The 25074-nt window shown below is 35.8% G+C and overlaps 2 protein-coding genes and 1 long non-coding RNA gene across 4 annotated transcripts in view; 2 read left to right on the top strand and 1 right to left on the bottom strand.

Annotated features, from left to right (window-relative positions):
• LOC106081794 (tachykinins) overlaps positions 1-16215 on the top strand; it is an 89517-nt gene extending 73302 nt beyond the window's left edge. The window contains exons 3-6 of one of the 2 annotated variants that reach the window (XM_013244003.2): positions 5725-5840; positions 8516-9092; positions 9160-9481; positions 15489-16215. In XM_013244003.2, coding sequence (XP_013099457.2) covers positions 5725-5840; positions 8516-9092; positions 9160-9481; positions 15489-15511 — 1038 coding nt within the window. In that variant the 3' untranslated portion in view covers positions 15512-16215. The remainder of the gene's footprint in view (positions 1-5724; positions 5841-8515; positions 9093-9159; positions 9482-15488) is intronic. The other variant, XM_013244004.2, reaches the window with a different exon arrangement.
• Positions 16216-17383: 1168 nt separating this feature from the next.
• LOC106081795 (terminal uridylyltransferase Tailor) lies at positions 17384-24887 on the top strand. The gene is made up of 6 exons (XM_013244005.2): positions 17384-17511; positions 17600-17999; positions 23362-23844; positions 23915-24091; positions 24177-24369; positions 24451-24887. The coding sequence occupies exons 1-6, from the start codon at positions 17491-17493 to the stop codon at positions 24629-24631; spliced, it is 1455 nt and encodes a 484-aa protein (XP_013099459.2). The 5' UTR covers positions 17384-17490; the 3' UTR covers positions 24632-24887.
• LOC106081796 (uncharacterized) lies at positions 18893-19841 on the bottom strand. The gene is made up of 2 exons (XR_001220412.2): positions 19094-19841; positions 18893-19021 (listed from the first exon to the last, which is right to left on the bottom strand). It is a non-coding gene; the product is annotated as an uncharacterized LOC106081796 (long non-coding RNA).
• Positions 24888-25074: the final 187 nt, after the last annotated feature.

Raw genomic sequence — 25074 nt, forward strand, 5'->3', positions numbered from 1 at the left:
AGGTCAAATACTTAGGTGTGATCTTGGACAGGAAACTGAATTGGAAGTGTCACATTCAGGAGCGTACTGAGAAGGCTCACAGATGTTGGACACTATGAAGACGGGCCGTAGGCTCGAAATAGGGCCTGAATCCTAGGATAGTCCACTGACTCTACAGGAGCGTGATTAGATCAATACTTACTTACATCTCAGTAGTTTGGTGGACTGCTATGGAGAAAAAGTGCAACATAAGGACCATACAACAGGTTCAGATAACATATTGTCTTGGCATAGACGGAGCGATGTGGATCACGCCCACGCACTGGAGACTATTATAGATATCCGACCCATTGACATTCAGATTAAGTGTGAGGCAGCCACTGCGGCTTTGATATTTAAGGCTATGGGGAAATGGATTGAGTATGGGAGTAGCTCATACCATCGCGTTATAATCGTGACGACAATAGGAAACCTGGAAGGAAGGGAAGAGGTTTCCGATCGGATACCTGAGATGAACCTTGAAGTCGAGTTTAAGGCACTGTTACCAGCGGTACAGTCTTGGATTGACGGAATCCTACTATTGTCATCTAGAAGATCATGTTACATGGATGGATCAAAGCTACAGGACAGAGTCTACATTGAGAACCCAGAGACTGAGATCTGTTTTAGACTGCCTGACCATAATACGGTTCTGTAGGCGGAGATCCGGGCGATCACGGAATGCCTGAAGTGGTGTGATGCCTAAGCGAACACGTCGATTATGAACATCTTTAGGGACAGTAAACTACTCATAAAGGCAAGGTCAGGAACAGTCTTGCAGTGTTAGAAGGAGATTCACACCTTCTCTGAGGATGGCACAATCTTCATCTTTTGGTTGTCGGACCATAACGGAGTAAGGGGGAATGAAAGGCCAGACGATTTGGCGATGAAGGCCAGATAAAATAACCCGTTGTTTTAAATTTCAGCGAAATTGGTTAAAATGTAAAGCTTTTATGGTCTTAAGACCCTTTATCGGGAGAGCGGTCTATATGGCAGCTATATCTAAATATAGTCCGATTTGTACCATATTTGGGTCGGATGTTGAGAGGCTTAAAACTGAGCAAAATTTCAAATTTCAGTGATATCGGATAAAAAATAAAGCTTTTATTCGCTTCAGACCCTTTATCGGGAAATCGGTCTATATGGCAGCTATATCTAAATATAGTCCGATCTGTACCATATTTGACTCGGATGTTGAGAGGCTTAAAACTGCGCAAAATTTCATATTTCAGCGATATCGGATAAAAACTAAAGGTTTTATGGACTTCAGGCCCATTATCGGCAGATCGGTCTATATGACAGCTATATCTAAATATGGTCCGATCTGAACCATATTTAGGCCGGGTGTCAGGAGGCTAAAAATAACTCAATGTTTAAAATTTTAGCGAAATCGGATAATAAATAAAGCTTTTATGGTCTTTAGACCCTTTATCAGGAGATCGGTCTATATGACAGCTATATCTAAATATAGTCCGATCTGTACAATATTTGACTCGGATTTTGAGAGGCTTAAAACTGCGCAAAATTCCAAATTTCAGTCATATCGGATAAAAAATTAAGCTTTTCTGGGCTTCAGACCCTTTATCGGCAGATCGGTCTATATGGCAGCTATATCTAAATATAGTCCGATTTGTACCATATTTGGCTCGGATGTTGAGAGGCTTAAAACTGCGCAAAATTTCAAATTTCAGTGATATCGGATAAAAAGTAAAGCTTTTATGGTCTTCCGACCATTTATCGGGAGATCGGTCTATATGACAGCTATATCTAAATATAGTCCAATCTGTACCATATTTGACTCGGATGTTGAGAGGCGTAAAAGTGCGTAAAATTTCAAATTTCAGCGATATCGGATAAAAAATTAAGGTTTTATGTCCTTCAGAAATTGTTTAATAAATAAAGCTTTTATGAGCTTCAGACCCTTAATCGGCACATCGGTCTATATGACGGCTATATCTAAATACAGTCCAATCTCTACCTCGGATGACGGATGGCCTAAAACTACTCACTGTTTCAAATTTCAGCGAAATCGGATAAAATTGAAGCATTTATGGGCATTAGACCCTTTATAGGCAGATCGGTCTATATAGCAGCTATATCCTAATATGGTCCGATTTGGCCTGTTCAAGAACTTAACCAGCGTGCATCAAAAAGACGTATCTGTGTCAAATTTCAGCTCAATATCTCAATTTTTGAAGCCTGTAGAGTGATTACAACAGACGAACGGACAGACACACGGACATCGTTAAATCGTCATAGAATTTTACGACGATCCGAAATATATATACTTTGTAGGGTCGAAAATTTATATTTCGATGTGTTGCAAACGGAATGACTAAATGAATACACCCCCTATCCTACGGTGGTGGGTATAATAACTCAATCTACAAGCTGAGGATGTAAACCCAAATGCATGCTTCAATCTATAAATAAGTTTAGCGTAATCAACTCTCTCGAATGCCTTAGACAAGCCTAGAGTCACTAAAACAGAATAATCTCCAGCATCAACTGCTTCTCTTATAGTATCAGCTAAGTGAAGCAGAAGAGAGGTAGTACTATGACCACTTCTAAAACCAAACTGGAAACTACGTAAAAGTTTTTAATCATCGACAAAAGCCACTACCTGTTATTTCATGAGTTATTCGGCAATTTTCAACAAAGCCGGCAAAATGCTTATGGGGCGCATATTATCAATAGCGTAGGAGCCTTTTTTCTTGGGCAGTGGAACGACTCGTGCAGTCTTCTTAGTAGATGAAAAGACAGATGTGGTAAAAATACTGTAATCAAATTCTTGAAATCTAAGGGAATATAAGTTTTAAGAATTTGATTGGTAAGCCATCAACTCCAGCTGAAATTGTCTTAGCCTGATCAAATATATTTACAAGGTCTTCTTAAAAAATGCAATCAAAAGAGAAGGACTTTCTTCACAAACTACGAAATTCCAATCAACTTCACCGGCGTTAGACACAGGATTAGTGAGGACAAAATGATCATTTAACCCATGGACATGAAGATGCACACCGAACAAGACAGGACCACTATTAGTACAGCCACTAGAGCGTAGGGAATTCCAAATTGCCTACGTTACCTGGGTTAAAAATTTTCTAGACACTTAAGGCCCTTCCCGGTTCCAATTTGTATACCCTCCACCATAGGATGGGGGTATACTAATTTCGCCATTCTGTATCTCCCCGAAATATTCGTCTAAGACCCCATAAATTATATATATTCTTGATCGTCATGACATTTTAAGTCGATCAAGCCATGTCCGTCCGTCTGTCTGTTGAAAGCACGCTAACTTTCGAAGAAGTAAAGCTAGGTGCTTAAAATTTTGCACAAATACTTCTTATTGGTGTAGGTCGGTTGGGAATTTAAATGGGCCTAACCGGTCCATGTTTTGATTAAGCTGCCAAATAAACTGGATCTTGACTCCTTGAGCCTCTTATCAATTCTCTGTTCCCAATTCTTATCCGATTTGGCTGAAATTTTGCATGAGATATTTTGTTATGACTTTCAACAACTGTGGCCAGTGTGGTCTAAATCAGTCAATATTCCGATATTGCTGCCATATAAACCGATCTCCCGATTAGGGCGATCCAATTTGGTTGACATTTTGCACATGTCGTTTTGGTATGGCTTTCAACAACTGTGACAAGTATGGCCTAAATCGGTTGATAAGCTGATACAGCCGCCATATAAACCGATCTCCCTTTAAGACTTCTTGAGCTTCTAGAGGACGCAAGTCTTATTCGATTTGGCTGAAATTTTGCACGTGGTGCTTTGCCTGAAATATCGGAAGTGATATTTTTCTATGACTTGTCGGTCGGTTCATGTCGGTCAATAACTTGTTATAGCATATATATATTTGAACCAGTAAAGAAGGGCAAAAGTGGGGCGGTACCGACTGTATAATACCCTACACCTACCCTATACGTACAATGTGGGAGCTATATCCAAATCTGAAACAATTTTGATGGACCTCGGCGGATGTTTTCAGAAGGGTTATTAAACAATCGTTCTCAAATTTGGAGCAAATATGTTCAATATATACTAACTACGGTTGACAAATGGCATATGTATGGGATACGGATATTGTGATAGTCGTCGAGGATAGAGATGTACAAAATTTAGGCAAGATTGGTCAATAAATGCGCTTGCAGTGGCTCTAGGAGTGAAAATCGGGATATACACATATGGCAGCTATACCTAAATCTAGACCGATTTCTATGAAATTCACCAATAGTGTCGAAAGTCATAAGGAAATCCTCTCTGCAAAATTTCGAGAGAATCGGTTTACAAATGAGCACTTTATTGCAATATTTCTCAAAATCGGACGACATATATATGAGAGCTGTATCTAAACCTGAACCGATTTCAAGTAAACTTCGAAGATACTGTGAAAGTCGTCGAGGAAATCGTTGCATATATATTGAGTTGCCCAAAAAGTAATTGCGGATTTTTCATATAGTCGGCGTTGACAAATTTTTTCACAGCTTGTGACTCTGTAATTGCATTCTTTCTTCTGTCAGTTATCAGCTGTGACTTTTAGCTTGCTTTAGAAAAAAAGTGTAAAAAAAGTATATTTGATTAAAGTTCATTCTAAGTTTATTAAAAATGCATTTACTTTCTTTTAAAAAATCCGCAATTACTTTTTGGGCAACCCAATACATATATGGCAGCTATATCTAAATCTAGACCGATTTCTTTGAAATTCACCAATAGTGTCAAAAGTCATAAGGAAATTCTCTCTGCAAAATTTCGAGAGAATCGGTTAACAAATGAGCGCTTTATTGCAATATTTCTCAAAATCGGACGAACATATATATGGGAGCTATATCTAAACTTGAACCCGATTTCGAGCAAACTTCAAAGATATTGTGGAAGTCGTCGGGGAAATCGACCGATGCCGATTCTATGAAATTCACCATTAATGTCGAGAGTCAGAGGTTAGCATATCCGCCTATGACGCTGAACGCATGAGTTCGAATTCCGGCGGGACCATTCAAAAAAAAATTTCACTGGTAGTTGCCCCCTCTTAATGCTGTCAATATTTGTCAAAGGAGGGTCCTTATCGATGAGCTTAAACCTAATTCAGACTGCACCATTAATATGTGAGAAGTTTGCCCCTGTTCCTTAATGTTCATGCACAAATTTGCAATTTGCCTTCGACAACATTACAAATAGTCCTTGGGAGGATTACAATGCAACCTCAACGAGAAAAGAGAAGCATAATCCAACAGGAAGCCACCGTAGCTCTGAGGTGAGCATCAGAACATCAGAAAAAAATTCTAAATTTCAGCTGTGGTTATCCCCTGAATCTCTAATCAACATTGTCCGGAGCAACTAGTGCTGTGAGCGTGCCATCAAAGTTATTCAAGACTTATATAACTGTCTTCGCCTCCCGTCATCCGACCCAAATGTGATCCAGATCGGACCATATTTTGATAAACATAGCCGTCATATAAACCGATCTGTTGATTTAGGGTCATAAGCCCACAAAAGTCGCATTTACTACCCGATTTCGATGAAATTTTTCAAATCAAATCAACCCATATTTGGATATAACTATGGATATGGTAGTGGAGCTTTGCATACCCACGGTGGTGGGTAACCAAAGTTCAGAACGTTTAGACTTAATTCCTATTACTTTAAATTTATTTACTGTCAAAAACCCATATTAAATGAATTTTTATTTTTCTTATATAGCAAAAATCAACAACTGAACTAATTCCGAACAATGGAGAAATGTTGGATGACGATAACGAACTGAATTTAAAAGAAAACAGCATTAGTGATGGTTTGACAAGACAATTAAATTATCGGTAAGTATAATTTATACTTAAAAAATTTGCAACTCGACAATGGGCCCCAAGAAAGTAAGTCCCATATCCTTAGCATACTTGCCATATATTTTACCACACGACAGTAGAGTAAGCCTATTCTATGAACACACAAGATTTCATCATCTCTTTTAGGATAAAACAAGTAAAAGCGTGCTAAGTTCGGCCGGGCCGAATCTTATATACCCTCCACCATGGATCGCATTTGTTGAGTTCTTTTCCCGGCATCTCTTCTTAGGCAAAAAAGGATATAAGAAAAGAGTTGCTCTGCTATTAAAACGATATCAAGATATGGTCCGGTTCGGACCACATATAAATTATATGTTGGAGACCTGTGTAAAATTTCAGCCAATTCGTATAAGAATTGCGCCCATTGGGGCTCACGAAGTAAAATAGAGAGAACGATTTATATGGGATCTGTATCGGGCTATAGACCTATTCAGACCATAATAAACACGTTTGTTGATGGTCATGAGAGGATCCATCGTACAAAATTTCAGGCATATCGGATAATAATTGCGACCTCTAGGGGTCAAGAAGTCAAGATCCCAGATCGGTTTATATGGCAGCTATATCAGGTTATGAACCGATTTGAACCTTATTTGACACAGTTGTTGAAAGTAAAAATAAAATACGTCATGCAAAATTTCAGCCAAATCGGATAGGAATTGCGCCCTCTAGAGGCTCAAGAAGTCAAGACCCAAAATCGGTTTATATGACAGCTATATAGGTTATGGACCGATTTGAATCATACTTGGCACAGTTGTTGGATATAATAACAAAACACGTCGTGCAAAATTTCATTTCAATCGGATAAGAATTGCGCACTCTAGAGGCTCAAGAAGTCAAGGCCCAAGATCGGTTTATATGGCAGCTATATCAGGTTATGGACCGATTTGAACCATAGTTGGCACAGTTGTTGGATAACATAACAAAACATGTCGTGCAAAATTTCATTTCGATCGGATAAGAATTGCGCACTCTAGAGACTTAAGAAGTCAAGACCCAAGATCGGTTTATATGGCAGCTATATCAAAACATGGACCGATATGGCCCATTTACAATACCAACCGACCTACACTTATAAGAAGTATTTGTGCAAAATTTCAAGCGGCTAGCTTTACTCCTTCGGAAGTTAGCGTGCTTTCGACAGACAGACGGACGGACGGACAGACGGACGGACATGGCTAGATCGACATAAAATTTCACGACGATCAAGAATATATATACTTTATGGGGTCTCAGACGAATATTTCGAGTAGTTACAATCAGAATGACGAAATTAGTATACCCCCCATCTTATGGTGGAGGGTATAAAAAATAATTGATATGCTATTGGAGCTATATCAAGTTATGGTCCGATTCGGACCCTAACTGATTAGAATGTTGGAGACCATAGTAGAAGTCATTGTGTAAAATGTCAGCCAATTCGAATAAGAATTGCGCCCTTAAGGGGCTCAAGATGTAAAATAGGGAGATTAGTTTATATGGGAGCTGTATCAGGCTATAAACCGATTTAGGCCATATTTGACACATATGTTGAAAATCAAGGGAGAAGCCGTTGGTGCAAAAATTTCAGCCAAATCGAATAATAATTGCGCTCTCTAGAGATTCAAGAAGTCAAGACCCAAGACCGATGTATATAGCAGCTATATCAGGTTATGAACAGATTCAGACCATACATGGCACAGTTGTTGAATGTTATACCAAAACGGTATGTGCAAAATTTCAGCCAAATCAGATAAGAATTGCGCCCTCTAGAAGCTCCAGAAGTCAAGACCCAAGACCGATGTATATAGCAGCTATATCAGGTTATGAACAGATTCAGACCATAGATGGCACAGTTGTTGAATGTTATACCAAAACGGTATGTGCAAAATTTCAGCCAAATCAGATAAGAATTGCGCCCTCTAGAAGCTCCAGAAGTCAAGACCCAAGACCGATGTATATAGCAGCTATATCAGGTTATGAACTGATTTAGACCATACTTGGCACAGTTTTTGGATGTCATACCAAAACCATATGTGCAAAATTTCAGCCTAATCGAATAAGAATTGCGCCCACTAGAAGCTCAAGAAGTCAAGACTCATGGTCGGTTTATATGGCAGCTATATCAAAACATTGACCGATATGACCCATTTACAATCCCAACCGACATTCACTAATAAGAAGTATTTATGCAAAATTTCAAGCGCCTAGCTTTACTCCTTTAAAAATAAGCGTGATTTCGACAAACGGACGGACATGGCTAGATTGACTTACAATGTCATGACGATCAAGAATATGGGGTCTTAGACGAATATTTCGCGGTGTTGCAAACAGAGTGAGGAAATTAGTATAGCTCCATCCTATAGTGAAAGGTATAAAAATTATGTTTATCTCTGTGAGATTTTCCAAATTCCACTAATGAGTTCGATTTCAGTTTTGCCTCAATGAAAAGGCGCCTTCTTTTGTTAGCCGGGTTCTAAAGTCGTGCCGTTTTGCGACAACTCTTTGCAGAGAAGTTGGTGAGTGGATAACCACTGAAAACTTTTTTACGCATATTCTTGTCAGGATTTGAACTCGTTAGAGAAGATGAGAGCTTTATAGGAGGACTTGCCAATATCTCCGCTTGTTTTGCTGTGTCTCTTTAATACTTTTTTATAACATTTTTTCAGCTATAACTTTCCAACGCTGAACATGATTAAAAGAGCTCCTGGCGGATTTGTAGGAATGCGAGGCAAAAAGGACTCCTACAATGAGGGCTCAGATGGCAATGATGGCGATGGCGATGGCTATGCCAGCTTGCCATTTCCTTGGCAACAACTGTCGCCAACCAATACCGATGACATTATCAACTGGAGTGAATACGACAAATCAGATGTGATGCGTTACAAAAAAACTCCCACCATTGTCTATGGTCCGCGCGGTGGCACATACAATGTGGGTGGCGATGCCTATCGTTGGCAACAATTCCTTCAGAAATTGGATGAGGACAGTGTGCGCAGCATGATCATGAATGAGTTTGTGGATAGTCTAGTAAATGATCCTCTAGAGGTACAAAATGAAATTATCAAACGAGCTCCAACGGGTTTTACAGGACTTCGAGGCAAACGATTAACGCTAAGCGAAATGAATGATGACTCCCCATCGTTGGCAGGAAAGCGTGGTCTGGCCAATACCTTTGTGGGTGTTCGAGGTAAAAAAGATGTTTCCCATCAAACCTTTAAGCGTGCTGCATTCAGTGGTTCCGAGGTATGTAGGAAAAATTTGACATTTGTAAATATCACAAAGCACATAGAAAACAATGACTTTATTGTAGCGTTATTTTTTTGATTTTTGGAAAAAGTCATCACCAGCTGGCGGTGCTGCTGGCAGTAAACGTCAACGATTCCATGATTTAGGTAATAAATTTGTTGCAGTCCGTGGTAAGAGGCAGAACTACAATGGTGATGATCGAATGACTATGGCTTACCAAGATAATGGCTGGTCTTCTATGCCGAGAATATCATCGTTTTCTTATCTTGACTCAAATCGGGGAGTAATGGCTAATGACATGGATCGTGGCATCAGTGGCATCAGTGGCAAGAGAGCACCAACCGGATTTTTTGCAGTGCGAGGAAAACGACTGTCTTCATTATCGGGTAAGTAGGAGGTTTGTTGGAATATAAAGGAACAAGCAGAATGATGAATTTCGCCATGACCCAATTCATCGAAATCAGCTGATTTCCCTCTATAAAATCAGCTGATTTTGATGAGTTGTCGAACGAAACCAGTGGCAAATATTTTCCATCAACGCAGTTTGGCTCATATAACTTACGCAGTATCTTTCTCTGCAACACCCCAAGTACTGATTTGGCTATTTTCGCTAGCACACGTGCTTCGGAACCATTTAACAACACGAAGAGTTGAATTGATTCCTAAACTCTCTTTATCCAAAGTTGCATCATTATGAGAATATTATGTCTGTTGGCCTACTTTTCCAGTAAAAATTTGCAGGAGAGTAAGCACAGACTTTGCTCTTTTTTTATTTCATTATACAGCTGATTTTCATAAAACAGCTGTTCGATGCTGCAAATTTCTGCTGCCAAAAAAACTCTAGTAGAAATTTGCAAGCTCTCAATTACCAAACTCTTAAAATTTTGCTCGCTCTCACGCACTCCCTCGCTCTCTTCTGCTGGCATATAAAGAACGCGAACGAATTCCAGTAACAATTTGCACAAATTTAGGATATCCTAATCCTTTTTTAACACCCCCAAATATTTTGCTTTAATTGGCTATGACAGCGTTCCAAGCGCCTCGATCTTCTGTGCTCATTCTAAAATCTCTGACACCAAGTTTCCAGGTGTCTCCCACCACTTGATCTTTCCATCGAGCTTTTAGTCTTCCCGTTTTGTGTGTCTCACCGTGTTTGCCTTCAAAAGACCTCTTTGCTTTAGCTTCTTCGTCCATTCTGACAACATGACCTAGCCAACGCAGCCGTTGTATTTTGATGCGTGTAACTATGCTATCGTCGTCATACAGCGCATACAGCTCGTGGTTCATACGTCGCCTATATTCTCCATTAACGCAAACTGGTCCATATATTTTACGAAGTATCTTTCTCTCAAATACTCCAAGCACTGCCTCATCTGCTTTCACAAGTACCCATGCTTCAGAAGTATATAACAGCACGGGTAGTATCAGTGTCTTCTATAGTGTAATCTTCGTCTGTCGAGAGGTGGCCTTGTTTCTAAACTGCTTACTTAGTCCAAAGTAGCATTTGTATTATTCTTTGCCAGTATTATTCTTCGCTTTATCTCAAAACTGGTGTCATTCGTTTCGGTTACGGCGGTGCCAAGGTAGATAAAGTTACTGACTATTTCGAAGTTTGGTTGGCAACTTTGTCCATTTTCTTTATCTGCTCGGTTTTTCAAGGTGTTTTGGAAGTTGACCCATCTTCACTGACTCTCTTCAATTCCTTCAAAGGCACTACTTCCGGTGACCGACCTATGATGTCGATGTCGTCGGCATAGGGGAGTAGCATGTGTTCTCTTGTGATTAGTGTGCCACATCTATTCACATCTGCATCTCGTATAATCTTCTCCAGCAGGATATTAAAGTGATCACACGATAGGCTGTCTGCTTGTATGAGACCTCGTTTGGTATTAAATGGTTCGGAGAGATTCTTTCCTATTCTTACTGAGGAACGCGTATTAGCAAGTGTCATCCTGCAGAGTTTTATTAATATTGCAGGGATACCAAACTCAGACATGGCTTGAAATACCTTTGAACGGAAAAGGGGTTTCGAAAGCGGCTTTGTAGTCAACAAAGAGATGGTAGGTGATGATTTGTCCTTCTCGGGTCTTTTCCGGGATTTGGCGCAGTGTGAATATCTGGTCCAGGGTGAATGTATCAGGTCTAAAGCCGCATTGATAGAGCTCAATTATCTCATTGACTTTAGGTTTTAATCTTTGACACAGTTCGCTCGAGAGTATCTTGTATGCGATGGGGAGGAGACTTGTTCCTCTGTAGTTGGCACATTCCGTCTTGTCTCCTTTTTTGTGTACGGGATATAGTATGCTGAGGTTCAAATCATCGGGTATGCGTTTTTCTAGCCAGATTGCGCAGATAAGATGATGCATACGCCTTATCAGCGTGTCGCCTCCGGTTTGAAATAGTTTAGCGGGTAACCCGTCGGCTCCTGCTGCCTTGTTATTCTTCAGTCGGGTCAGGGCTACTTGGACCTCATTCTGACTAGGAGGTAAACATTCTATACCATCATCATTAATTGGTTCTGCGGTATCCTCTTTGCCGCCAACGTCGGAAAAATTTTCTTTCCATATCCAGATAGCATGATATCTGTATTAGTTACCAGATTTCCTTCTTTGTCTCTGCAGGAGGATGTGCCTGCACCAAAGCCATCGGTTTGATGTTCAATTCTTTGGTAGAAGTTCCGGACTTCATTCTGAGTCCTGTACATCTCAATTCGCTCACATTCACGTCTTTGCAGTTCCTTTTACTTTCTGCGGAATAGACGTTTCTCCTCTCTCCTTTTCCCCCGATATCCCTCTCTTTTATCTGGCATTGCTGCTGATTGCTGGGTTGCTCTATATGTCTATATGTATGTGTGTTTTTGGCTTCAGTAGCATCTCGACACTCTTGGTCGTACCAGAGATTTTTTGGGGGAGCCTTCCGGATTTCACGACATTTTCCATGGAGTGGGCGATGGTTTGCCACTGCGCCATTTAATCATCGGAACAAGGAGTGCTTTCATCAAGCAGTTGAGTCAGTCGAGTGGAGTATGCCGCTGGCATCTGTTTTGTTTGCAGCTTTTCAATGTCGAGCTTCCGTGCAGTGTCAAATCGTACTTTAAAACGGGTGCGAACCTTTGTTGCAACAAGGTAATGATCCGAATGTATATTCGCTGCACGGATCGATCGTTGATCTATCACAACGCGATCAATTTGGTTCCTCGTGTTTTGATCGGGTGACAGCCATGTGACTTCGTGAATATTTTTATGTTGAAATCTGGTGCTACTAACTACCATGTTCTTTGCCGCGGTGAAATCTATCAGCCTCAACCCATTACTGAACGTTATCTCGTGGAGGCTAAACTTTCCGACTGTTAGACCAAAAATGTCTTCCTTCCCTACCTTCGCATTAAAATCTCCCAGAACGATTTTAATATTATGGGCGGGGCAGCGGTCATATTCTCTCTCTAGGCGCTCATAGAAAATGTCCTTGGTCTGCTCGTCTTTGTCTTCCGTCGGGGCATGAGCACAAAAAAGGCTGATGTTGAAAGATTTTTGGCTTTTATGCCTATTATGGCTAGCCTCTCATCCACCCGATTAAAGCTGGAGACAAGGTGTTTCAGTCTCCGACTAACCACAAATCCACAGCCAAATTCATGCCTCGTGTTATGTAAGGTGGTAATATCTGCCTTGTACTTCTCTAATACATCCGCCAGCGCGTATACTGCACTCTATAGAGAGTGAGGACAGTCCAAGTGCAGATCCGCAAAGCATGGTCCTTTTTCGTTTGCGTGGGTCGTCAACGTTGGGGGGGTTCGTTTTTACTATTCTTTGGTTTCTCATAGTAGTTCTCATAGTTTTCCAGGGGCGGGTTACTGGCCCTGCGTCATGCGCATGGGTTTTGTGGGATTCTCTCCTTGTGGCGAGCCGCTTGCTCCAAGATCCGACGCTCGCCAACAGGTCGATAGCGTTAATGACGCCGCAAAGATAAAAAAGTTTCTCTCAAAAACCCATGTTAAAACTGAAACTTTAGTAGACGAGACAGAGCAGAGACAACGGAGGACATGTTGAGGCTTTTGATGAAAACCCATTTTTCACAGGATACGACGGGACTCACGGAGATATCGGAATCTTGGAATAATGACGTTGATCGAAAGTTTATTATGACGGAATTTATGGTTAAGGAATCCTTGAGGAGCTTAAACCCGTTTAAGTCACCCGCACCTGATGGAATATTTCCGGCGTTACTACAGAAAGAGGCAGGCGCCTCGTCTGGCCAAAATTTTCACAGCGTGCCTAGAATTCGCCTATACTCCGAAAGCTAGGCAGGAGGCAAGGGTGGTGTTTATACCCAAGCCCGGCAAGGCAAGTTATGCGACACCAAAGGCCTACTCAAAACCATGGAACGTATTGTGGACACCATGATAGAGAGTAGGACATCCAGTGAACTGCTGAAATTCAAACAGCATGCCTATATCAAGGGAAGGTCGGTGGAGATTGCCCTGCAGGTTGTGCAGAAAATAGATGAATCCTTCGGCCAAAACGTGCATACTGGCCGAAACACTGATCCAATCCTCAGATCAGTACCGGGTGGCGGGGTCATTAAAGTCTTTATAAACCATATGCTAAGGAACAGGTGGCACAAGGGGGGTTTTATCGCAACTACTTTGGGTGCCCACCCTAAATAACCTATTACGGAAGCTGACTGAAAGGGATTTGATTCCGGGTCATTAAAGTCTTTATAAACCATATGCTAAGGAACAGGTGGATAAATTGCGGGTTCCATTACATCAATATAAGACAGAAAGTGGCACAGGGCATGCCACAAGGGGCATTTTATCGCAACTACTTTGGGTGCCCACCCTAAATAACCTATTACGGATGCTGACTGAAAAGGGATTTGATCCCGTCTGTTATGCAGACGATGTTACAATACTTCTATGGGGTAAGGTTCCGAACCAGCTATGCAGAAGCGCCAACAGGTCTTCCAGATGGCATACGACTGGGCTATACCTAGGGGTCTTAATGTTAACCCAAAGAAAACTGAAATCTGCTTGTTACGAGGAAGACGAAGGTGGGCCAACTTGATGCACCAATTCTCCTCAAGAGATTGATTTTGATATTTGACAAGGTCAAATACTTGGAGTCATCTTGGACAGGAATCTTGTGTCATATTCAGAAGTGTATTGAGAAGGCTCACAGATGTTGGGCAATATGCAGACGGGCCGTAGGTTCAAAATTGGATCTGAATCCGATGACAGTCCACCGGCTCTACAGGATGGTGATTCGACCAATCCTTACAAAAGCCCCAGTTGTTTGGTGGACTGTGATGGGAAAAAAAGTGCAACAAGGACCATACAACAGGTTCAGAGAACATGTTGTCTTGACATAGAGAAACAGATGAGGACCACGCCCACTAGGACACTGGAGCCTATTCTAGATATCCGACCCACTGACATACAGATTAAGTTTGAGGCAGCCACTGCGGATATGAGACTTAAGGTGATGGGAGAATGAATTGAGAATGGGAAGCTGCTCCCATTCTCAATTATATATTATACCATCGCGGTATAATCAAGGCGACGATAGGAAACCTGGAAGGAAGGGAGGAGGTTTCCGATCGGATACCTGAGATGAACCTTGAAGTCGAGTTCGAGGCACTGCTGCCATCGGCACAGTCTTGGATTGATGGAACCCTAGTATTACCATCTGGAAGATCATGTTACACGGATGGATCAAAGCAAGAGTGGGCCTGGGGGTATACATTGAGAACCCAGGAACTGAGATGTGTTTTAGACTGCCTGGCCCTATGGGGGATCCAGATTGTGATAAGACGAGGCTATTACTGAAAGGAAGCAAGAAGGAGGTCAGTATAGCTATTGGAATCATTACGGGACACAAAGGACTACGAGCTCACTTATGTAAAATCGGTGCGTCAAGTGAAAGCATGTGTAGGGCATGCGGGGAAGATGATGAGAAGTTGGAGCATTCCCTTTGTCATTGCCCGGCTTTCGCGTCTAACAGATACCGGCACTTAGGTGGAGACACAATACCAGACATGAACCAACTTAGGGGAGTGGTATTGAAAACAACTAAGGATTTTGTAAGTAGCACGGAATTCCTAACTTAAAATTTTCTTTTTAGAGGTTACTTTATAGTTTTTAGAGCTCACAACAAGCCGATTACTGGCTTAGGTGTATGTCCATAGTGGCATGGGGCGTATTAATATGTGCACCCTCTTTTCAACCTAACCTAACCTATATGCAACACACGGCAAATGTAATCGCAGTACCTTTAACCAACCAGAACTGAACTTCCCCAAGAGCCATTATATGTCATCCAGCTTCCATTAAATTTAAAATAATAAAAATTAATTTTTTCTACACTTATCTATAACTTTTTTTACCTTTCTTTCCAGACGACTTGCTAACAGCTAACTAAATGATGGGATAACAAATACTAAATCTGAACAATCGCTAATCGGACAGAGATAGGCATCACTGAGTTTTGTGTATTTATGTATGTTTGGCCTCCACAACTATAAGAAGCTACAATTATGTCTTAACAATTAAAATAACAATTAACATTATATCAAGTACGAATAACAGACTATGTATACATCTACAATTAAAAAAAAAAAAAACAAAAAACAAAAACGAAAAAAAAATCAAAAATATAAAGTTTAAGTATAAAACTTTCTAAATAATTGCAAAACTGGGCTGGTATTATTTAGAAATGTTGTTACATCAATTTATATCAATAAAAGCATATAAATATATTTATTTTATTTAATATATCGTATATACATACATATGTACTACATACATATATACTGCAATGGTTTTATTTATTTTTTCGAGCAACTGAAACAAATTCGTTAAGTTTCACAAACGGAAAACCCTAAAAACTACGACGAGAGAAAGTATTCGCCAGCAGCATCAGTAGCAGCTGACTACAGCATAAACACTAGAAGTTTCCTATGTAATGCATAAAATGCAACAACAAAAATATCATGAATATATCATAAAATTAAAATAAATTAATTATTATAATAATAAAAAAAGAACAAAACTAAAAATATTACAAAAATAAATAATACTGTGCACAATTTTGAACGACACTGTAAATACAATTGCAATCGTATTATTACAAATAAATGTATACTAAATTAATATTATTATTATGAAATACTATACATCACATACAAGATAATTGAAAAATAAAACAATTAATAAAAATAATGTACTAAAAACATTATTCTGTGGAAACAATCGCTGTGTTTTATTTTAGTACTATATAGTGCAAATCAGGATTGATTGTTTCTTAATATATGTAAACGCATGATATCGATAAGTTTGCAGTGCAACTTTGCACTGATTTTCTATCCACAACATCTGACTTGCATGGGATGGGACTAAAATAATACACAGCGAATACAATACGCTCAACAAAAACTTTCTGCGTATTTGTAATCTATTCGGTGAAATGTCATGCGCCCCCATCTTAAGTTCGTTTTGGTTGCATGGGCAGCTCTTTTTACTATACGACATATAGTTTAGGAGATACAACAAATTGAATGTGAAATTCTTGGTATATTCAAGAAGTGGTGTCATTAGCACAACGACAAAAATCTACTCCTTACGAAACCACCAAGGCGGATTTAAAAAGGTGGTCTCACGCGAACTGCTGCAGGATGCACTTATATGGTGAGGTCATGCGAACAGCTGAGTACATTTCTTTTATTTTTGTTTTGATTTCGAAATGTATACCAATGGATGGATTAGGTAGCTTCTTTACAGTAATATTTCACAAACTTAAATCATCTCTTCCAACGAAATTTCTAAACACTCAAGGTAGTTTCGTTGGGGGTAGATTCTTGTTGTTTTGCTAATGACGCTACCTCTTAATTGTACCATGCCAAGGAGTGAACAACTTTTTATCGAACTTCACATAAAACCATGTCGAAACAATTAAAGGTCTCATTTATACAACAACTACAAATCATATGGTGCAATCCGCCATCTTGTCATCAAGCTGATCGTCGTTTTGTCAACATACACAAAGAAATTTGTGTGCATACATTTGCGTACATGAGCAGAGAATATAGGAGAAATAAGATAACAAAAAAGAGAATACAAGCAAAAATCTGTCATCTTAATACCGTCAAACCTGGCCGACTGTTTACAGCTGTTTGCGTGAGACCAACTTTTTAGATCCGCCTTGACATAAAACAAAGTACTCGACTATTCGATTTTTTATTCTCTAATAGTCGACTTCGACTTTTCGATTTTTATGCATAAAAATTAATCGAAAATCCACTTTTGTGTCCCTCTCAGATAACATAACGGAGTTCAACAATTGTTTTCCCCCAGAAATGTAAGATTTTATTGCATCCAGTTTAATTAAAATAATACAAGAACATGGCTGGTGTACAACACTATGTAAGTGACGAAAAAATATTGTCTCTATATAATTATTCAATTAACTTTCGTTTCTCCTCTTGTGCTCTCTGCCATCGCGGTCCCACAGTTGCATCCAATTACCTACGAAGCCAATATTTTTGCCAAAACTCTTGAAGAATTGGGAAAAAATTATTCGGTCTTAGACCCGGAATTAATTGAATCCCTGGAAAATGTCATGCAAATAATCGATAGTTTTCTGGACAAGGCCAAAACGGAAATTGTTCCCACACAACATACGAAATTGATAAAAGCCGATGCGTTTAAACACATATGCCGCACTTATCGCTGTACACTGTGCCGGAAAGACTTGGGCAAAACAGGCAACTGTGTGCCTCTTCATTTGACACAAGATTGTAAATTTACAGTGGGTATTGCAAAAAACCCCATCGCAACCGAAGAAGAACGTAGACGAAAGCGCAAAGAGAAAAAAAATTCACGCCTGCAACAAGCTGTGGTGCTAAGAAAGAGTAAGAAGAATCTTATTTTTGGATAGTTTTCAAATTTTATGCAGCAAAGTTAAGAATCTGATTACGTTGCAGTGTGTTTATGCACCATACAATGAAACGCTAACCATGTATACTTCTCATGTGTAAACGAATGATGAGCCATATGGGATTCCCCCTTTTAAATTAATAGTTAGTTGTATTGTAATCACAATTACAGCTATTTTCATTACTCTTGCGGATAATTGCAAATTAGCTTTGGGTTTTCCAGCTCATATCACATTAACATTAAGTTCATCTTCAATCATGGTTGTATTGTAATCACAATTACAGCTATTCTCATTATTCTTGCGGATAATTGCAAATTAGCTTTGGGTTTTCCAGCTCATATCACATTAACATTAAGTTCATCTTCAATCATGGTTTTGGCCATGCAAAATTGTCCATGAACATCTTATTAAGAAAAAGCGGGAAACTTTATCTTATATCAGTGAGTTGTTTCCGATTTAATTTCTGAACTCGGTGTTAAGGGATCTCCTTCCCCAATGATTTAAAGCTTAGCATCACATCTTGAAAGAAAAGTTTTACGTGACTGAAAGCCTCACAAATGTCGCCAGCATTGGTAAGGGCAAAACGATGGTCCTAGGCATTCGGTGGATAACCTATTCGCCACAGAGGCCTCATCTCCACGTTAGCATTATGTCAGTTATCAGCTGTGACTTTTAGCTTGCTTTAGAAAAAAAAGTGTAAAAAAAGTATATTTGATTAAAGTTCATTCTAAGTTTTATTAAAAATGCATTTACTTTCTTTTAAAGAATCCGCAATTACTTTTTGGGCAACCCAATATTTGCACAATATGCAAAAACCAAAATAGATATACGTGACCAAGTCGTAGCAAAGCAAAACTTAAATGTGAATGTGTTTAAAACTTTATTGCTAAACTTTATATTCATCTTGGAGAGATAGATTCGACCTTGCAAGCTTAGGTAAATGAAAAGAAATTATGATCACTCAGCAAACGAACATCTATAGGAATTAAATTTTTTCTGAAGATAAAATGTGGAAAAGAAATTTTAGTCTTAACTTTCTACATATCATATGTATGTATATATATGTACCATATGGAGGAATAGAGTCTCACAGCTATGAAATTTTGAAAGCATCCGGATCGTCAAACACTTGAAAAAAATTTAGATGGGATTAATTTGTCGATATCCCCACCAAACAGTTTGATAATGAAGTATCCCCTGGTACAATCCTCTGTTGTTGTAGCCACGTTCGCATGTGGAGGTAGTGGTTCTTGGCAAGCTCCAATAAGTGAGCAAACCCGTTCCGGACCATAGCAGCGAATCACGAGGGAACATTATACCCATTAGCTTTTTAAAAGCGGTATTCATCGTCTAAGGCCACCAGAAGGCCACTGTAGCTGAGAGGTTAGCATGTCCGCCTATGATGCTGAACGCCTGGTACCTCGCAAATGTCGCCAGCATTAAGTGGCGATTACCACCCCATAGGCGCATCTACGCATCGAACGTGGTTAATGTGGTAATTATATCGTAGATGCGTTTTCGCTATTAATACAATTCAAATACAACACACCAACGCACGGCCCTTGAAGCCATCACACCTAATATTGTTAAAAAAAAACTTACCAAAGACGAAATGCGTCCCATAGTGATTGGTGTATGTTGCTATCTTTCCTTTTGCATTTGCATCTCCGATGATTGAGCTTGCCTCAAAAGAGAAAAAAACAAAAATTGTAAAATTTAATGAAATTTCCTCTAACAGGCAAAAAAACTTGAAAAAAGGAAAAATTCGGGATTCGAACCTAGGCACACGGAGCAACAGCGAGAGCCGTTGCCGTTGTCTAGCGTTCGAAGCCATCAATACAACTTGCAACAGATGCACAAAATCATGTGTAGTACTAATTTGCCACAGACAGAATGTCTGTCATTACACAAAAATACATGCATTGGGAAAAAGTACAGCTAATAGACAGTGTTGTCGAGCGTGGTTAATGTGGTAATTGTATCATAGATGCATTTTCGCTATTAATACGATTCATATACAACATACCAACGCACTTGAATCCATTACACCTAATTTTGTTGAAAAGTCTTCTAACCAAAGACGAAACGATTCACATTTTCTATAAAAATAAAATTTTGACAAATATTCTATAAAAATGAAATTTTGACAAAATTTTCTATAAAAATAAAATTTTGACAAAAGTTTCTCTAAAAATATAATTTTGACAAAATTTTCTATAAAAATAAAATATTGATAAAATTTTCTATAAAAATAAAATTTTGACAAAATATTCTATAAAAATAAAATTTCGACAAAATATTCTATAAAAATAAAATTTTGACAAAATTTTCTATAAAAATAAAATTTTGACAAAATATTCTATAAAAATAAAATTTTGGCAACATTTTCTATAAAAATAAAATTTTGACAAAATTTTCTATAAAAATAAAATGTTGACAAAATTTTCTATAAAAATTAAATTTTGACATTTTCTATAAAAATAAAATTTTGACAAAATTTTCTATAAAAATAAAATGTTGACAAAATTTTCTATAAAAATAAAATGTTGACAAAATTTTCTATAAAAATTAAATTTTGACATTTTCTATAAAAATAAAATTTTGACAAAATTTTCTATAAAAATAAAATTTTGACAAAATTTTCTATAAAAATAAAATTTTGACAAAATTTTTTATAAAAATAAAATTTTGACAAAATTTTCTATAAAAATAAAATTTTGACAAAATTTTCTATAGAAATAAAATTTTGACAAAATTTTCTATAAAAATAATATTTGGGCAAAATGTTCTAAAAAAACAAAATTTTGATAAAATTTTCTAAAAAAATAAAATTTTGACAAAATTTTCTATAAAAATAAAATTTTGACATTTTCTATAAAAATAAAATTTTGACAAAATTTTCTATAAAAATAAAATGTTGACAAAATTTTCTATAAAAATAAAATATTGATAATTCTCTATAAAAATAAAATTTTGATAAAATTTTCTATAAAAATAAAATTTTGACAACATTTTCTATAAAAATAAAATTTTGACAAAATTTTCTATAAAAATAAAATTTTGACAAAATTTTCTATAAAAATACAATTTTGACAACATTTTCTATAAAAATAAAATTTTGACAAAATTTTCTATAAAAATAAAATTTTGACAAAATTTTCTATAGAAATAAAATTTTGACAAAATTTTCTATAGAAATAAAATTTTGACAAAATTTTCTATAAAAATAAAATTTTGACAAAATTTTCTATAGAAATAAAATTTTGACAAAATTTTCTAAGAAATAAAATTTTGACAAAATTTTCTATAGAAATAAAATTTTGACAAAATTTTCTAAAAAAAAAAAAATTTTGATAAAATTTTCTATAAAAATAAAATTTTGATAAAATTTTCTATAAAAATAAAATTTTGACAAATATTCTATAAAAATGAAATTTTGACAAAATTTTCTATAAAAATAAAATTTTGACAAAAGTTTCTCTAAAAATATAATTTTGACAAAATTTTCTATAAAAATAAAATATTGATAAAATTTTCTATAAAAATAAAATTTTGACAAAATATTCTATAAAAATAAAATTTCGACAAAATATTCTATAAAAATAAAATTTTAACAAAATTTTCTATAAAAATAAAATTTTGACAAAATATTCTATAAAAAAAAAATTTTGGCAACATTTTCTATAAAAATAAAATTTTGACAAAATTTTCTATAAAAATAAAATGTTGACAAAATTTTCTATAAAAATTAAATTTTGACATTTTCTATAAAAATAAAATTTTGACAAAATTTTCTATAAAAATAAAATTTTGACAAAATTTTCTATAAAAATAAAATTTTGACAAAATTTTCTATAAAAATAAAATTTTGACAAAATTTTCTATAAAAATAAAATGTTGACAAAATTTTCTATAAAAATTAAATTTTGACATTTTCTATAAAAATAAAATTTTGACAAAATTTTCTATAAAAATAAAATTTTGACAAAATTTTCTATAAAAATAAAATTTTGACAAAATTTTTTATAAAAATAAAATTTTGACAAAATATTCTATAAAAATAAGATTTTGGCAACATTTTCTATAAAAATAAAATTTTGACAAAATTTTCTATAAAAATAAAATGTTGACAAAATTTTCTATAAAAATTAAATTTTGACATTTTCTATAAAAATAAAATTTTGACAAAATTTTCTATAAAAATAAAATTTTGACAAAATTTTCTATAAAAATAAAATTTTGACAAAATTTTCTATAAAAATAAAATTTTGACAAAATTTTCTATAAAAATAAAATTTTGAAAAAATTTTCTATAAAAATAAAATTTTGACAAAATTTTCTATAAAAATTAAATTTTGACATTTTCTATAAAAATAAAATTTTGACAAAATTTTCTATAAAAATAAAATTTTGACAAAATTTTCTATAAAAATAAAATTTTGACAAAATTTTCTATAAAAATAAAATTTTGACAAAAATTTCTATAAAAATAAAATTTTGACAAAATTTTCTATAAAAATAAAATTTTGACAAAATAATCTATAAAAGAAAAATTTTGACAAAATAAAAAATTGACAAAATTTTCTATAGAAATAAAATTTTTACAAAATTCTCTATAAAAATAATATTTGGGCAAAATGTTTTAAAAAACAAAATTTTAACAAAATTTTGATAGTTTTCTAAAAAAATAAAATTTTGACAAAATTTTCTATAAAAATAAAATTTTGACAAAATTTTCTATAAAAATAAAATTTTGACAAAATTTTCTATAAAAATAAAATTTTGACAAAATTTTCTATAAAAATAAAATTTTGACAAAATTTTCTATAAAAATAAAATTTTGACAAAATTTTCTATAAAAATAAAATTTTGACAAAATTTTCTATAAAAATAAAATTTTGACAAAATTTTCTATAAAAATAAAATTTTGACAATTTTCTATAAAAATAAAATTTTGACAATTTTCTATAAAAATAAAATTTTGAAAAAATTTTCTATAAAAATAAAATTTTGACAAAATTATTATAAAAATAAAATTTTCTATAAAAATTAAATTTTTACATAATTTTTTATAAGAATATCTTTTATGCTTCTCGACTTTTAAGACTGTAGAAGCCACAATTTTCGTACCATCGTAAGAAAATCGTAGAAGGTTCTATTCGATATTTCAATAGGTATGCAAAATTAAAGTCTTGACTAAATTTGGATATAAGTGCTTTATATTAAAAGTATTACGTATACTCGGTAGTGTAGGGTATTCTATAGTCGGCTCCGCCCGACTTTTGCCTTTCCTTACTGGTTTCTTATTTAATTTTTTCTTTACTTTTTTTTTACAGAAGCCAAATGTTTTTTATCCTCAACATTACATGCCGCGCTTACTATGCTAGGCGAAGCTGCCATAGTTGGAGATAAATTAAAATGCTTGCCGGCTTACAATGACATTGAAAATGATCTATTGGGTTTGATTAAACCCCTTTTTCCCAATCAATCGATAAAAGTTTATAAATTTGGCTCACGCATATGTGGCGTTGGTTCGCGTGATTCTGATTTGGATCTTTTCGTGGATATTGGTGATACTTTTAAGATTTATGAAAATCGTGCCTCAAAAGAAACGTTAGCCAAAATGCAAGTGGTACAAAAAGCTTTAAAGAATCATCCAAAAACCTGGAAATGTCTAGTGGCGGTCGATAAGGCAAGAGTGCCAATTTTGAAAATAATTCATGCCCCCACCAGCATAGAATGTGATATAAATTTTTCGAATAGTTTGGGTTATGTGAACACCTTGCTGCTCGAATATATATTTTCGTTGCAACCTGTGGGTAAGGAAGTCAGAGTCTTTGAGCTGTTAGTGGTGGATGTTTGTTTCATTTTTGTTTTCTTTTATTTTAGCCCGCCTTATGTGTATATACATAAAGAAGTGGAAACATCACATAGGCTTTGATAAAGAAATCAGTACCTATAGCATGAATTTAATGGTCATTTTCTATTTGCAAACTCTTGATATTTTGCCCCCGTTTGAGAAACTTTTCCGGAATGTGGATGTGGAAAATTCACTGCAAGTGGGACGTAAGTGTATACAAAACTGGATGTTTATTATATGTTTACTCTTTTTTTTTTTTTCTTCTTAAAACACTTTTCGTTTAATTTGCAGCTTGGCTGGGCAGCTATCAACAATTAACCCTCAATGATTTGAATATAAAATTGGTGGATTTCAACAAAGCTAGAACCTACGTCGAAGAATTCTTCGTATATTTCTCTGCATTTGAATATGAAAATATGGTTGTTTGTCCCTATTTTGGGGTTGGTATTAAAAAAGAGAAATTTGATATGTTAATGCCAAACAGGTAAGTGAAATATAAGGCCTGGTTCACTCTCACCAAATAATCGTCATCCCATTATCCCAATTTTCTTTGGTGTTTTTTTAGATACACGTCTTACATCAAAGACAATCCTGACTTTGGTGTTGAGTTTAAAAAACCCATGATTGTTCAAGATCCATTTCAACTCAATCGCAATGTTACCAACGGAGTAACTGAATTCCATTTGAAAGTCATCAAGGAGTTTATGGCCAAGTCTGCAGATATAATTGCACAAACTCGAAACTAGATGTCTAATTTCTTATTTAAGTTCAATTTTTATCAACTCATATCTGACTAAAGTCCACTTGGTCAGTAAAAAAATGAAGTTTCATTTAATTTGACAGCGAATATGTCATACGTGAAGATATATTCCATTTTCATTGTCACGTTTTTTTTTTAAACTTTTTTCATATGTTAGTATTCAAAACTTTGTTATGCTCTAAAGCAATTTTAAAATCAATACAGAAGATTGCTGTAAATAAAGAAATATTTTTTTACGTGCATCTTTTTTGCTAATTTTTATTAAAGTTTAATCCCTCTCTGGATCTCAATATAGTTGGTAAGTATTTATCTTTCGATCTTAGTCTTATGGGTTCCACGGTTGTACATAGGTGTTATGTTAGCATGTCAGCGAACGTCTGCAAATGCCAATATGTCCATGAACCTTCCTAAGGAACAGGGGAAACATTC

The sequence above is a fragment of the Stomoxys calcitrans genome, chromosome 2 (assembly GCF_963082655.1).
Source record: "Stomoxys calcitrans chromosome 2, idStoCalc2.1, whole genome shotgun sequence".
Classification (NCBI taxonomy): domain Eukaryota; kingdom Metazoa; phylum Arthropoda; class Insecta; order Diptera; family Muscidae; genus Stomoxys; species Stomoxys calcitrans.

Coding starts and splice junctions, on each gene's coding strand:
- LOC106081795 (XM_013244005.2), top strand. CDS start 17,491: ATGGCTGGTGTACAACACTAT. Junction 18,000..23,361: donor AGCTGTGGTGCTAAGAAAGA/GTAAGAAGAATC, acceptor TTTTTTTTACAG/AAGCCAAATGTTTTTTATCC. Junction 23,845..23,914: donor ATTTTCGTTGCAACCTGTGG/GTAAGGAAGTCA, acceptor CTTTTATTTTAG/CCCGCCTTATGTGTATATAC.